At 45.3% G+C, this 15,055-nt stretch overlaps 1 protein-coding gene across 1 annotated transcript in view; it reads left to right on the top strand.

The window, feature by feature from the left end:
• Positions 1 to 15,055, top strand: part of LOC142774715 (receptor-type tyrosine-protein phosphatase kappa-like) — a gene marked incomplete at its 5' end in the record, with an annotated part of 65,599 nt that overhangs the window by 39,718 nt on the left and 10,826 nt on the right. Inside the window, 4 exon segments of the mRNA XM_075875622.1 lie at positions 542 to 677; positions 6,744 to 6,893; positions 9,870 to 9,969; positions 13,133 to 13,191. Of these exon segments, the coding sequence (XP_075731737.1) occupies positions 542 to 677; positions 6,744 to 6,893; positions 9,870 to 9,969; positions 13,133 to 13,191 (445 nt within the window).

A 15,055-nucleotide genomic window follows, 5' to 3' on the forward strand; every position in this document is an offset into this window, starting at 1 on the left:
TGTGTGTTCCACGTATGTTACGTCGACTGGTAATGACTTAAGTCAAAGAGTTCAGAAACCGACTTCCACACAGGAAGTTACATGGAAGTTACACAGGAAGTTACAAGGAAAGCTTGTTTCTGAATTCAACTTCTACGGCATTAAAGACCATGAGTAAGTGCTAAAGATGGGGCAGGTTTGAAGACGAGGCAATGCGATGAACGCAGACTAGTCCGGCTCAGAACCCTTCTCAATCTTAATTAATGTCCTGTACAAGAAACGTGCAACTGGTTGTCATGAACAAGATGTAAATTGTGACATAGCAGTGCAGAAAACGGCATGGACACTAAACAGGGTGGTGTCTTACGGGTTATTCATTCCTTATTCTACGCTGTTCAGTCTCAATGTTCATAAAACAGTTAGCCCACCTAATAACTGTTCTGAAAAAATATGCCGCTGAGTAGCAATTTATAGGTAAAAAAGCAGCTGGTTGTATTCACGCTCATTATTTGCTTCATTCATTCGCATTTGCAGAGTGCATATATATGCATTTGTTTTACAGTGCCGGCGTGGGTCGTACTGGCGCATACATCCTGCTGGAGAACCTCATCGAGCAGGCTCAAGCTGAGGGCGTGGTGGACGTCGTCGGTCAGCTCTCACTCATGCGTCAAAACAGGATGAATGTGGTCGAGACGCTAGTAAGTATGCTACTAAAATTTTCATGGTTTGGCAGAAAGCGTTTTAGCAGGGAATTTCGGTGTTGCATTCTGACGCTATAGAAACACATACGCAAACATAATGAAGATAAAATGTGCTTTTTTCGGGCGAGTCCTCGGCAAAAATTGAGGAACCCTTAAGCTTCGCCTTTAAAAGTTGAACGCGATAGCGAAATCCGGCCCCTAGTGCACCCTTCAAGCGCTAAGTGCATACTTAATCATATATTTTGTTTTATACACACGCACGCACACAAACACGCACACAATAGATTGGACCAGCGCGTGCTATTATCGCCAAATGGGCTCGTTTTCGTCGTGACACCTGTCAAACAAAATGCGTTAAAGGGGCCCTGAAACACTTTTTCAAGTAACCATGGAATGAACTAGTTAGAAGAGCTTGTTGCCTCATGAATTAAACGCTGCAAAAATTTTAGGAATCCGTCCAGTGCGAGTGGAGTTACAAAAGTTTGTCGCATGCTGCAATTGCATTATCTCTTCTCTCGTCCTGACGAAAGCGCCGGAAGCTAAACAGGGAAGGGTGGCAGGGCAAAGAAACTACCGTGCCTCGTGACCTTGAGCACTTTTTTTTTCTCGAATGCGCGGCTTTTTCAGTGTGATCGCGTGCGCACCGGCTATCTCGGTAACTTGATTTTTCGGTCACAGATGCACAGACAATTTTTCGCTCACAACCAACGGGGCCAACGCCGGTGGTGGGTTTTCTGTGACACGAGCTCTTTAACGCTATCGCGTTAAAATGCATACTTGTACGTCACGTCACAGACGGCTTCTCCGCGCTGGATTCCTGATGATGGCGGTCACCATGACTTATCTCATAGGAGAAAGTGAGTGAAAAAAAAAAAACAGAGAGCAGTTCGTTCTCCACGTTCTTTTGTGCTCTCCCCGCTTTCTCCGGTTCGCCAGCCACACCAAGAGTAAACACAAAGGAACGCCAAGGGGCATCAGCCCTCTTATGATGTCACTGTTTCTTGCTTCGCTCGATCGAGCAAGAGTTCACGCAGCATCTAAACCAACTAGTGCCTGAAGATGGCGACCACAATGACGTCAGTGAAAGTTTGCCCCTCTCTTGGTTCCCACCACTCTCCGGGAAGAGCACTAGAATCTCCTAAGAGAGTTCACGAGTCTTAAGTCAGATATGTGACAATTCAACATTCACAGAAATGTAAAATGACTGTTATACTAAGGCGTAAGCTGGCGCGTCGGACACGAGTAATTAGAAGTGATCACATATTAATTGTATATATATATAATGAACTATAAAATGGTCTGAGGAATCAATTTTACTCGTTTAAAAATGTGTTCTTTCTACTTTGTTTTTCCTCCCACAGCACGTGCCGTTTCGCCAGGCATGAAGTACAATTTTTATGGTGTATGAGCCTCTTAAGAGACTCAGGATCACGTCCACATCACTCAACAACAAATCGTTCAATTCAAAATAAATTGACATTGCGTAAAAGCAAGCCTTGAGATTCAAAATCACGTAAAATGACGTCACTAATCACGCAACAAAAATCGTGAAAAATACGCAACTATTCACGTGAGTAAAGATCTCGTATCCTCACGTAACAAGTAGCCTCGAGAAAAAAATCACCAAACTTCACGTAACAACTAGTGACGTGACTGTAATTACCTCACATCACGTAACAATGTGACAAAAATCTCGTAAAATTACGTAACTAGTAACGCGACATGTTCAAGCAATAAACCACGTAACGACATGATCAGGCGACAAAAATCACGCAACCTCATCTAACAACTAGTAACGGGACGGAAATCACGTAAGAACTGGTCATTTGACGGGATCACTGTCTAGAGTGCCCCTGCCGTCGCCAGAGGACTCTGTCTACCGGCCCGACGTTGGCGTAGCCTGCAGATTGATTGGCGTGGTTTCCGGATCCCGCTTTAATTCTTTAGGCCCCCGGCCTTAATAAAGTTTGTAACCATTCACTTACGAAACTAGTCCCGTAACATGTTCCCTCAAAAACCACGCGCGCAGTGTTGGGAACCAACCGATTCGCAGAACAGCCAAGTCTATCTATACTTAATTCTACCAGCGAAAACTTGTAATTTCTAGTAAACGCTTGTAATTACCAGCAGAACTTACCTAGGCAGAAAACTAACTCGGGTGTCGGTTCTAGCCTTGCGCTGCTCGTACTGTGGCCAACACACATGTCTTTTTGCGAAACAGTGGATCACTGATTACGGTGCTTGGCTGCTGACCCGGGGGTCGCCGGTTGGATTCCGGGCCGCTACAGTCGCATTTCACTGAAGATGAAATGATAAAGGCCCGTTTACAGTGCAATGTCAGTTTATCAGATGACCTAAATGTCCGGAGCCCTCCCCACTATAGTGTCTCTAATTATCATATTGTAACGGGGAGTATTTAATAAGTGAACGCCGGGTGGGCTAACACTGCACACAGTATGCAAGGATGAAGGGCAAGAAGGCAGTTCAGACACAGCCCCACAACAACATCGTCGTCTTCATTCCATCTGCGTCGTTTCTGCACCCGTGCCTGAGGTACCTTTCTATACCCGTGACATTACCCCGGGCGGCAAAGCACCGTCCCGGTGCCTGCTGTTATTAGACAGACGGGTCACTGTGATAGGGCTTCAGGCGAGACACATGCACAACGTCACTTCTGGATGTAACAGTGGGGTTCGTAGTAGGAGAAATTTCATAGGTGACAGGTGTGACTTGGCGCAGAACTCGGTAAGGCCCAACGTATTGCGATAAAAGTGTCTCGCACAGGCCGACACGACAGTATGGCAGCCACAGTAGCATGAGAGAGCCCGGAGAAAAATCGACATCCCTATGTAGGCTGCCGTACAGCGACTTTTGTGCTCTCTGGGACGATGGGAACCTGGCGCGGGCTACTGTACGTGCGATCAGAGCACGGGAGATGGCATCTTGTGCGTACGAAGTGGTGGACGGAAGGTCATGCAGGGTATCGAAAGGTAGTAAGGGATCACGGCCAAAGAGAAGATAAAATGGTGAGTAGCCAGCAGTTTCATGACGGGACGAGTTGTAGGCGAAGGTTACGAGCGGAAGGGCAGTATCCCAATTGGTGTGGTCGTCAAAAACATACATAGCAAGCATGTCTGTCAGTGTGCGGTTGAGGCGCTCAGTAAGTCCGTTGGTCTGAGGATGGCAAGAAGTCGTAAAGTTGTACCGCGTAGCACATGATCTATGGAGGTCGTCAGCCACACGATAAAGGAAGCAGCGGCCACGGTCCGTGAGTAGGTGAGAAGAAGCGCCATGCTGAGGGATATGTCATATAGTAGGAAATCTGCGATGTCCGTTGCGCAGCTGGTCGGTAGCGCTCGAGTAATTGCATACCGAGTGGCATAATCGTTGTTTTAGGACGTAAAACCTCCGATTAACACGTTTAGAACGACGGAGAGTTGTACTTGGAACAGCGTGAGCGACGTCTGCAAATCGAAACGAGCCGCATTTGAGCGTGTGCGGTGCTAATGGTGGGCCTGCCTTCCACTTTGCCTCCTTGCTTATCGCGGCGGCCGCGATAACTGTTGTGGCCGTGTCGTGTCTTACGGAATAACAGATTTTCCGGCGAGGGAATTTATTTTTCCATGAACTAAACAGCGACGGGCGAACTGCAACGGGACGATATCGTCGATATTACAGCAAAGAATGCACGTGCCAGCAACAGTGCTGGAGCTTTTTGAGCCCAGCAAAGATGTGATAACAGACGCGTCAAGGCAGCGGTGCTTGACACGCTGGGAAGCCTTATCGCGTAGGCGCATGGCGTATCAGGTGCTGTGAACTGTATAGCACCAAAAAAAAAAAAAAGCGCTGTCACTCGGATCACCTTTTATACTGTTAGCCTATTCTGGGCAGAAGTATCACCTTGCTCGCTGGATTCCGTGCCGACCGGTTGTGCCCTCGCGATCTCCAATGACAGCGCAGCTCTGGCCGACTGGGTTGGTCCTACACCACCTCCTGCCGCCGGTCCCCTACGACGATGACAGCGCAGCTCTGGCCGACTGGATTAGCCCTACGCCATCTCCTGTCGCGGACAAAAACTCTCGCAAGTGGTGCCCCGTCCTCGGACTCCTGTGACCGTGTTTCATCTTTCCTATCTCTCTTATGTCGTCACTCGCTGTCCTTGCACATCTCTCTCTCTCTCTCCACACCTTTAATACTATCCTTTTAATCCCTCCTTACCGCAATCTCTCGTGAGCTACTGTTGAGGTGTCGCACACTTGATACAGACAGTTACGGGGCTCACTTTCCTCTTCTTTTCTCTTTACAAATCACTTTAGTAGTATCAAATGGTATCATATGCAGAACGCTTGCCTTAGTTTTTAAAGACTATAGTCTTTCTTGGGGACCTTTGACGGAAAAATTTTGGTCTCTCTGTCTGTCTATTTGTACATTTGTCTGTTTGTCTGCCCTAACGATACCTCAAACGGCACCAAACGGCCAACCCCACCACCAGCGCCCACCAATATTGCTCAAGGTTTAGCGTTCATAGTTGTGCGATTGTCAATTAAAAAGCAATTATTGCGCATATCTGAGGCGCCACAACAACGCTTCAATGTTTTCTATGCCTGCCTGTATACTAGAAGAGGCACACACAAGTAACTCTAGAGAATGTAGCGTTTAATCGCGCTGCGATGGAAGTGCAACGCGATGCTCAAAAAGGTGTTTCCAACGCTTTGCTACGACGTCACGGTGGTGAAACCTGCCCGTCGCTTTGCGTTCTACACCTTATCAGCTCCGAGACTGGCGCGCATCTTTCTCCGCGGCCTGCACGCCTTCGTTTTCGAAGATATCTGCCAGATGGCACTTGTGTCTAACGTGCCTAGATGCGCTCGTTGGCCTCCGCCACACGCTCGAGGCACTCTAACGTAGCGCCTGCAGAATACAATTCACCAATTTTCTTGCGCAGAACATCAAATGAACGTTTTGTTCACTCTCTCCAGACGCAAGACTGTCGTCTTTCGACGAAATTTACAGTGTAACGTGTAGGTTCGGGCCAAATTTTTTTCGCTTTTGTTTTTGGGCTATGCCATACGGAGTGCTTCTGCGGCCAAAGCGGTTGTTGCATTCACGCTGGTAAATAAGGATAGAAAACACAAGGGAGGCGCGTTGGTGGTACCGCGCATGCTCAGATGTCGCGTATTTGCGACTGCAGATGTCACTCGTGCAGTTCTGAGCTCGACGCTCAGCCATTTTAGTTATGAAAGTTGGCCACTGCACAAGCTGTACGCATACTTAAAAATTTTGTCGCTAATGATGGACATCGCCGGCAGAGTGCGAGCACTTGCAATATTTAGGCAGTATAAAAAAGCAAATTTATTTTGGCGTAGCGTAGGAAGAAAAGATACAGAACTTATACCGACTGCGAAACAGAAATTGAAAGAGAAAATAAAAAAAAGAGGCAGGGGCAATAAGGAGGCTTTACCCTGTTTGTTACTCTGAGCGGTTGAAGAGGGTAAGTGACAAAAGATGGAGAATAACAAGGGGGTAGAGAACAAGTGATTCGCGTTCACATATGAGCGTTCACGGCCCATTCCGAGACGGTACCAAAGTGAATAAACGAGTCCGGCTTCTCTGCGGATGTCTCAACATAAACAATCTTAATGTGGACTAATCCCCGTATTGACAAATGCTCCTCGATTCGGATTTCGTTCCACACTTGACTAAAGCGCAACGTCATTGCTTCACTGATGCATTTTTCAAAAATCGCTGCAGAATATCGCTCATATGCAGTTAATTGCTGTGCCTAAAGCAGGCGCTTTTATCGAGTTTTTCCAGTTAAGGTGAAGCGTTCAGTGAAAGTACGTTCAAGAATACGAAAAAAAAAAAAGCTTGCAAGGAGTGGTTGCGAAGAATTGAGAACGTACAGTGCCAATTGAGTGGACAGATTTGTCATTCCGTTAGGCAAAGAGCGCACTGAAAATAGGCGATCCGATGATTCGATTCTCTAGGTGATCTTAAGGGGTTTCCCATCTGATAAGGTCATGATCTTGCAACTGACAACGCAGTGATTTCTTGCGATTGCAGGAGCAGTACAATTTCGTGCACCGAGCCCTGATGGAGAGCGTGTGCATACGGGACCACAGCGTTCCATGTAGCAAGTTCTCGGACCGTTACAAGGAGCTTATCTCGGAAGACGAGACGACTGGAAAGAGCAACATAATCAAGGAGTTCGAGGTGAGGAGTAGTAAAGAAACCTGCGTATTATCTAAGCGAACCCATCGACTCATATTGATCCATTAAATTAAAGATTCCAACCCCGCTGTAGAGATGTAGTTTTAGCACCAGAAGCTAGTTTGTTATATCCGAAATTTTTCATACCAGTAGAAACTTTAGCCGGCTTAACGATACGGCATTCTTGGTTCCGCAAATATGCTCTATAAGAATAGATTATTGTGGGCTTCAAGTTCACCACTAAAAAGGTGATCCTTATCTGCCTCTTGTAGCATTATATTTTAGGGGGCGCAACCAGTCCCATGCATCTCGTTTTAGCTGAATGTTTCGCAGGTTTTGTGACCCCAATTTTAACAACATATAAACCAAACATTCAATGTGTCAAGCAAATCTTCAAAAAAGGCTGTGGTCGGGAATTCTTTTTCAGCATTTGTTTTGATTGTTATGCTACCTCGCACGTTTGAAGGCTCATGCGAAACAAATACCTCGTTACAGCCGATATCGTTCAGGCTTTTGGATTTAAGTTAACATATTTTTTGAATACGGAGCATTTCTTACTCGCACGATGTTGGGATTCGGTGTCGGTGCCGTTCACACCCCCTTTACGCATGCTCGGCTCGTCTCGTGTCTCGTGAACGTGGGCGGTGTGTATATAAGCGGTGGAGCGCACGTTCAGAATTTAGTTAAGGGCGTCTTCAGTTGGCTTCCGCTTCACTTGGCACTTTGCTTGACTCGAGTAGACGTTAAATTCACACGATACCCGCCCCCGTGGGAAGATACGGGCACCAATTTTCTTAAGAGAGGTGAAATTCCGGTTGTCGCCAAGTTAGTGCAGCGTTTTGAAGAGGACGAGGCGCTACCCAACATGTCCACAACGACCATGCAAAGGATGCCGAAGCAGCTTAGCTTCAAGTACAAGAAATGCTCTCGGAGCGTATTTCTCATAAAAATGACACACTTTGCGCAGTGTCACCGCCAGTTTCTGCAGAGCTGCGGTGCCAGATTTAAGTTGTAAGTACAGTGAGATGTGAATCCTTCCAACGGTATCACGGCAATTATTACGGGTGCGTGCAGGACGGGATCCCTCGGTACCATTGTCGAGGGAGTTGCAAACATAAAAAAAGCCGTCCTCTTTTCTGTAGAAAAATAAATCCTTAGATTGATTGGTTGATGGATTGATTGATTGATTGATTGATTCAATGACTGAAGTAAATATTTTCCCACACCCTTGACGTAAACATTAAAAAAAGAGCTCTGGCACGACAGTAACTCGTAGGAACAAGTGACATTACATATATATAGACAAAGCAGGAGCAGATTCTTTGGAAGACATGTATTATTATTATTGTTTATTATTATTTGTACTATACTGCGAACCTTGAGAGGTCCAAGCAGGAGAGGGATGTACACATCCAGAAGACATGCGTACGGATGCAAGATCGACACATGAATGTGAGGGTACATAATCAACAGGTAAGTATACAATCATTATACATTGGATGAGAGCAAGGGTGAACACTCTGGCAAAACATTCCCATCGGAAACAGTTCATGGAAAAAATGAATATTTGTATTGGTCTGTACGGGCAAAGAACGGTGTAATACTTCGGCTATGTTTGTGTCGAGACGCTCGACCAGGGTTATTAGCTATGTAATCTTGTGACTGGATTCCCAATTTATTAAAATATAGCTGGTGTAGAAAGTTTAGACGGGCACTTTTTACGTCGGATATGTATATATAGGCCCATTCAGAAACCAAGAAAACAGACAAAGAAAATTCTTAATGCCATCTCGAGAAAGTTAATTGAGTTGATACACATTTTCCCACACAGACGGGCACTTTTGTAAGATTCACGCACGTGACATTTGCGTAGGAACACAATTATGAGGTGCGCTATGTCATGATTGGCTGAGGGCGCTCGTACCTTCCACAGCACTACCAACGGCTTGTGAAATGGAGTATAGCTGGCGGGATATGTGGGTCGTTCCGGGTCTTTACCACGTGCGTATGTAATGTACCGTGTACGGCTTCCTCACGAAGCCTCGAGAAAGAAAATCGTACCTGGAATCGCTATATCAGAAACAGTTGAAAATTGCAAGTTTTCAAAGCTTGTTGGGTGAAAGCTTGTGGCGTTTCGATTACTTACGCCACGTGTTTTTACATTTTTTAAAAGATTCTTTTACTTTTTTATTTTTTTGGCATTTTTATTCTTATTTTTTCTTTTACCTTTTCTCGGCAATTACCTGGTTGCCGACATAGTGTACGGGGGAAGGGCACTATTCCAGGCACGGACGGAGGAATGGAAGGACGTGAACAAGAGGGATTCAAGACTTTCACCTCTATAACTAAAGTGCCTACTTTTGTAACGAGCACAGTTCGACGCACAACAGAACGAAACACGCTTCACTTACTCTGATCACATGGGTATTCACGAAAATTTCATAGGCTGGACGAACCAGCATTTTTTTTTTTTACTGTCAAACTACAATTAACCGCGGAACCGTACTAGAGAAGGGCCAGACGACAGAAGGGTGTCGAGGTTAGTCACACACCTGTTACCAGATGCACCAACAGGTGGCTTAACTGTCTCTGTCACGCACAAAGAAGTAGCCGCACACTGAAACAGGCAAGTAAACCTCTAGTGCGTATAGGGTGTGAATCACTATAGCAAAAGCCACAAAAAAATCATAAACTACAACAAAACATTACGAGAAAAGCACAGGAAAGCAGGAGCGCCACCGCTTTTGCTGATTTCACACTGGGTAGAACTGAGGCAAGTTCTACCCAGTAAATTAGACGTAACTGAAGTAATTGCATTCTATTAGTCTCACATTAGTTCTCTTGTGAACGAATTGGTGCATTCCGGTACGTGGCCACTGTAGATATTAGTTCGAAATTTATCAAAGCTATTGAATTTCAATAGTTTCTTTTATTTCACGAGGAAGATAACGTTTTTTTATTTCCTACTGCTTCCCTTAGGAACTCAAGTCTCTCAAACCATGGTTTACGCCTGCAGACTTCACAGCAGCAAGTGACCCGGCAAACCTAAGAAAAAGTCGGGACGCTTCCGTGCTAGCTGGTGAGCGCATGTGTATCGCATACGAGAATAAATTTGTTACCAATGGGACGATTCAGCGAGGCTTGCTGTAGGGCGAGTTGGTTAACTTCAAAACTATACAGAATAGTACTTACTTGGTAAAAAAAAAAAGATTACTTCTGCTTAGAACCATCATTTTCCAAGTTTTCACTATTGTGTCCCTCCTTTAATGAAGCAGCTTGTTCATTCTTCGCACAAATTACGACGGCGTCATCAATCCCTGCACTCAAGAATTAACCTTTCAGAGTACCACAGAGGGGCCATTGGACGCATCCTAAACCTATAATTTGTGTGCTCAATGTATCCAAAAACAATGAGTTCGGCAAAAAATCGCCTTGGGCTATCGTGTTACTTTCTGTTTATGTTTGTGTTTAATACGCTGTTGCTTCACATGCATTGCTATTACGACAAAATGATGATCTTAGTGATTATGTATGTCCAGTGCTGCTTATGAAAAGGTTCATCGCTATTCGATTCACAGCTAAAGACTGTCAATGAGAAAATTTGTTTTAAAATTTGTACGCCTGGTTTTCTTTCAAAGATGTAAGGGCTACCTGAGGTCCTTGCATGACGCGACCTGATTCATAAGGCAGTAACAAGAGTGCAGAATGGCTGAAACGATATATTGAATATATCACAATACTCTGCGTGACGTAGATATGTCGATACTTTTGTTCTGTTCGAAATGAGCTGATTATTTCGAAGGGGCGAAGCGAAGCTTTTACACGCTGGCGTGCCACCAGTCTGTAACACACAGAGCTCAGTGAAGTGACGGCAATATCATGGAGGCTGTGGTCTCGGCCTCTGTCGACGATAGGATTGCTGTCTCTCAAGGAAGGAAAAGAACCCCTAATTTTCAAATGCGTACAACTCTAGAAGCCCAGCTGGCTTGTCATCCATGGGCTGAACGCGCAGCACAGTCAAAGCTGGAAGAACGGCCTACCTACAACCTTTTTGAAACTCTCTCGCAGCAACTATTACACGCACACCTGCATGACACCCACTACGCCATAAACCATCATGACTTTTGCGTATGGAGATGCTTTATTATTCATGTTAACTTGATTTCTTACCCAACATCAAGCCCGTATAGGGTCAGTTTGCAACGGAGAATTAAGAACCAGCGTAACTCAGTGGTCGATTTCTCGCCTGCCACCCAGAGGGCTTGGGTTCGATTTCCATTTGGTCGTTGACACTTTTATATGGTTATAAGCTTTTTCTTATTTCGCGCAATAGTTGTTACGGACTGCATCAATTTTTAACACGAAGGCGTTTTATGCTGCATGCTGTCTACCACGGCTCCGCTGATGTATTTACGTCACAGATATGACGTTGTAAAATATATATTCACACATTGATACAATAAAATTATACGTGAACGCTATGCCTCGGGGCGTCGAAGAAGTGACCTCTCGAACCGCATCAAGCAGCGCTAACCACTACGCCACAATGCGCACGCAGTCAACAGCGCTAACGGCAAGCCATTTCTGTACACCATATACCATTTTGTAGCCCTCAGAGCTTTGCAGCGTGAGCGCGTTTCCGTCATCAGTAGCGAGATGGCGTGACCAGCGCGCGTTGTGCTCGCTCTAAAGCTCATCGTCTCTCGCGTGCCGGAGAGCGCCGCCTCCACGGAGCGTGGTCTCTCTTGTGCACACGCTTATCAGACTCACGATTCGGGAAAGCACGAAGGTGACTTCGCTCGCTGCCGGAGCCACACTTACGAAAGGAGCACGCTGCTCAAGCACCAAGTAATTATTGGGACAGTTGTTCGCCCCTTCCCTGTGTATACTTTACCTGTCCTGTGTATATCTTTCTGTTTATACAGCGCGCTTTAAGTGACAAGCTGTGTCACTTGTTAGTACGCGCTCGTCCTGTGTATGCTAATCTAGTGCGCGGTTTCTGCTTGAGGTGCGCGCTGCAAGTATCTAGCGGCTTGTTGTCCGTTGCATGACTTTGCAGTTTGTTGCTGTAGCATTCATTCCTTTGCCCTTGTGGCGAAACAATGCACAATAAGCGCTCAGCTACCTCTGTGAAGACATGTTTCAATTTTTTTTTGTTTTAGCGATGCCTTGAAAGAGGGATCAGCTATTTTATTTTTCACAGCTTCCCTCCCACCCCTCTCCAGTCTTCTTTTTGTGGTTTGGTCCAGAATACTTCACAGCTGATGAAGAATAAGAATGAAGCCTCTGAAAATGAGGCCTGCCCTTGTTTTCTGGCCTTCCGAGAATAAACGAGTGTTCGAAAGCAAAATCAGATGCCTTCCACCATTATCGTCAAGAAGCTGTGTAGCCATTACCCTTTTATTTAAATGATGTCGGGGCACATCTGGCTGAGTAATCCGTCCTCACTTCTATCACATTAGGGGAGCCCCCCCCACCCCCCCCCCCCCGTCACCTTTCTGCGTGGAAAAGCCCTTTGTTGGAAGGCTCTCAGAGTCACACCGCAGGTTGTGCGCGTGTATATACGTCGCGAAAATCATCGCTATCGCAATAAAATTAAAATTCAAGGGAACCTCAATGTACGGAAAGCCAAACTCGATCTGTTTAATCTGCTGGCACGTTTCGCAATGGGGTCAGAGGCAGCTCTAGCGGAGGGTATGAGAAACTGGAGCCCCCCCCCCCCCCCCTCCAAATTTTTTGTCGGCCCCGCCACCCTCAAAAAGCAAGCACAAACAAAACAACGTATATGTTTCCATCCTGCCTGCTCCCCTCAAGGAACTCACTTGTTGTGAGTGCCCCCGACCCCTGTAAAAAAATCCTGGTGCCACTCCTGAACGTGGTCAGGTTCGACAAAATCCTCTTCATTTTTTCTGTGATTTTTTCTGTCAATTTTTCTGTCAAAGCTACGTTTCTGTCAAAAAATTTTCTACGTCTCTGTCAAAGTTTCTACGTTTTTGTCAAAGTATTTTTTCGGTCAAAGCTATGTTTCTTTTGGAAGCGTGTTCGTGAAGTGATCTTCTGTATTTGTATGTTCTGTACCCGCAGTTTCTTTCTCGCTATTCCTCACGTCTTTCAGCCTAACCCCTACCTTTTATTCCTTTCTCGCACTGTAGGGTAGCTTATTAGATATTTCCCTCACCGTATCAGCTCATTCAATCTCACGTTTCTTTAGCCCTTCAATTATACTTGTCATTTCTTTGCAGCGGACCGGTGTCGACCGCTTTTGAGAGATGGGACATACGTAAACGCTGTCTACGTCAACGTGAGTACTACTTTTGATTACACGCTTTACAATTGAACTGAAAATTTCTCATCAGGGGCATTTTGATAAAAATAGCAACCCTTTTCTGAAACAGCAACACCAATTGTAGAGGAAGCATCCCTTGCTACGTTGTCCTCTTTGGGACATTACTTGAATGGCTTACCTATGCCCACGCTGTTTCCAAACGTTTGTAGTAATATTAATAATAATAAAAATTTTAATAAAGGTGAATATGCGTATGACTAAGCAGCTAAAGTTTGTCTTCGGCAGGCTACGTGTTTATTCGTTTTCATCTTGTTTAGGAGCAGCCCGTCAGTTATGAAATCAAACTTAACAAAAATGGCAGATGGAAGGATATATGAACACATACTGGGTACTCTCCCACTATGATAGGTTCTTACGAATAAGAATGATAGGCCATGCGCAGTTAGTAAAGTAAATTTCGTAGCGGATGACGCTCAAACAAAAAGTGATTTGTACGCTCAGGCATACTGGTGGTGCTTTGAGCTTATACGGTATTTTACCGTAGCAGGAAGCAAACTGACACAAATTACGAGAAACGCAGGGTACAAACCATGCCATTTTCGATTTCCCCATGCAATGGGAGATACCGGAGGCGATGCACATGACGCAAATGGACTGTACTGTACTGAGATACAGACCACTCAGTCAAAGTGACTCTTGAATGGTTAGCTGGATGTGGTGCATTCTTCATGAAGCACATATATCTTTGTGAGCAGATGTTGCTTTTCTTCACCTCTCTACCCCCCCCCCCCACCCCCCCTCCTGTGCTCTTCTCACACAAGCTTTCATGGCAAACGTTGCCTTTTTTTCAGTATCTCATAAATGCAATTGCGGCAGATAATTACAACCCAAACTTTCATTTGCCCTGGCAATAGCCTTCAAAAGTAGAATATTAGCAAGATATTGCTGTTATCCAGACAAATAATATATTTTTAATATTGAAAGGATATTGAAAGTATCAACGGCGGTCCGCTCTACAACGGAATATAACTGGTGGGAGAACCCACCTGGGTTCCAAAGAGAGCAATAGATTGGCTAAGAGACCAGCCCCTCCCTTGTGAGTTCGTATTTCATATCCAATGAGGACAGCAGAGGACCGTAGTCAATCGCGTTTAGCAAAGCATGCGACAATTCGAACCACAGGCACACTGACTACAACCAATTACCTTTGTGGATATCGACAAAACTTGCTCGCTCGCTGGATTCCGTGCCGACCGGTTGTGCCCTCGCAATTTCCGACGTCAGCGTAGCTCTGGCCGACTGGGCTGGCCCTACGTCATCTCCTGACGCCGATCTCTGACGACAGCGTAGCTCTGACCTACTGGACTTGCCCTACGCCATCTCCTGTCGCCGACAAGAGCTCTCGCAGGTGGTGCCCAATCCACGGACTACTGTGACCATGTTTCTATCTTTTCTATCTCTCCTATCCCCTCATACGTCCTCGCTCGCGTCCCAGCGCATCCCCCCCCCCCCTCTCTCTCTCTCTCAATATATATATATATATATATATATATATATATATATATATATATATATATATATATATATATATATATATATATATATTTATATATGTATATCTATATATATACCTTTAATCCTATCCTATTAATCCCTCCTCGCCCCATTCCTTGTGAGCTACTGTTGAGGTGTCGCACCCACATACACACAGTTACGGGGCTCACTTTTTTCTTCTTTTCCCACTTATAACCACTTCTCTATCGACAACACTGACATGAGATCTTATCCTTTAGCAAGAGCTCTGTAGTAAAAGACTGAACGCGACAATTTACCGAAGAGGAAGACCGCCACAATTTCGCATTGCGGGTTACACAATGCG

The sequence above is a fragment of the Rhipicephalus microplus genome, chromosome 10, assembly GCF_043290135.1.
Source record: "Rhipicephalus microplus isolate Deutch F79 chromosome 10, USDA_Rmic, whole genome shotgun sequence".
Taxonomy (NCBI): Eukaryota; Metazoa; Arthropoda; class Arachnida; order Ixodida; family Ixodidae; genus Rhipicephalus; species Rhipicephalus microplus.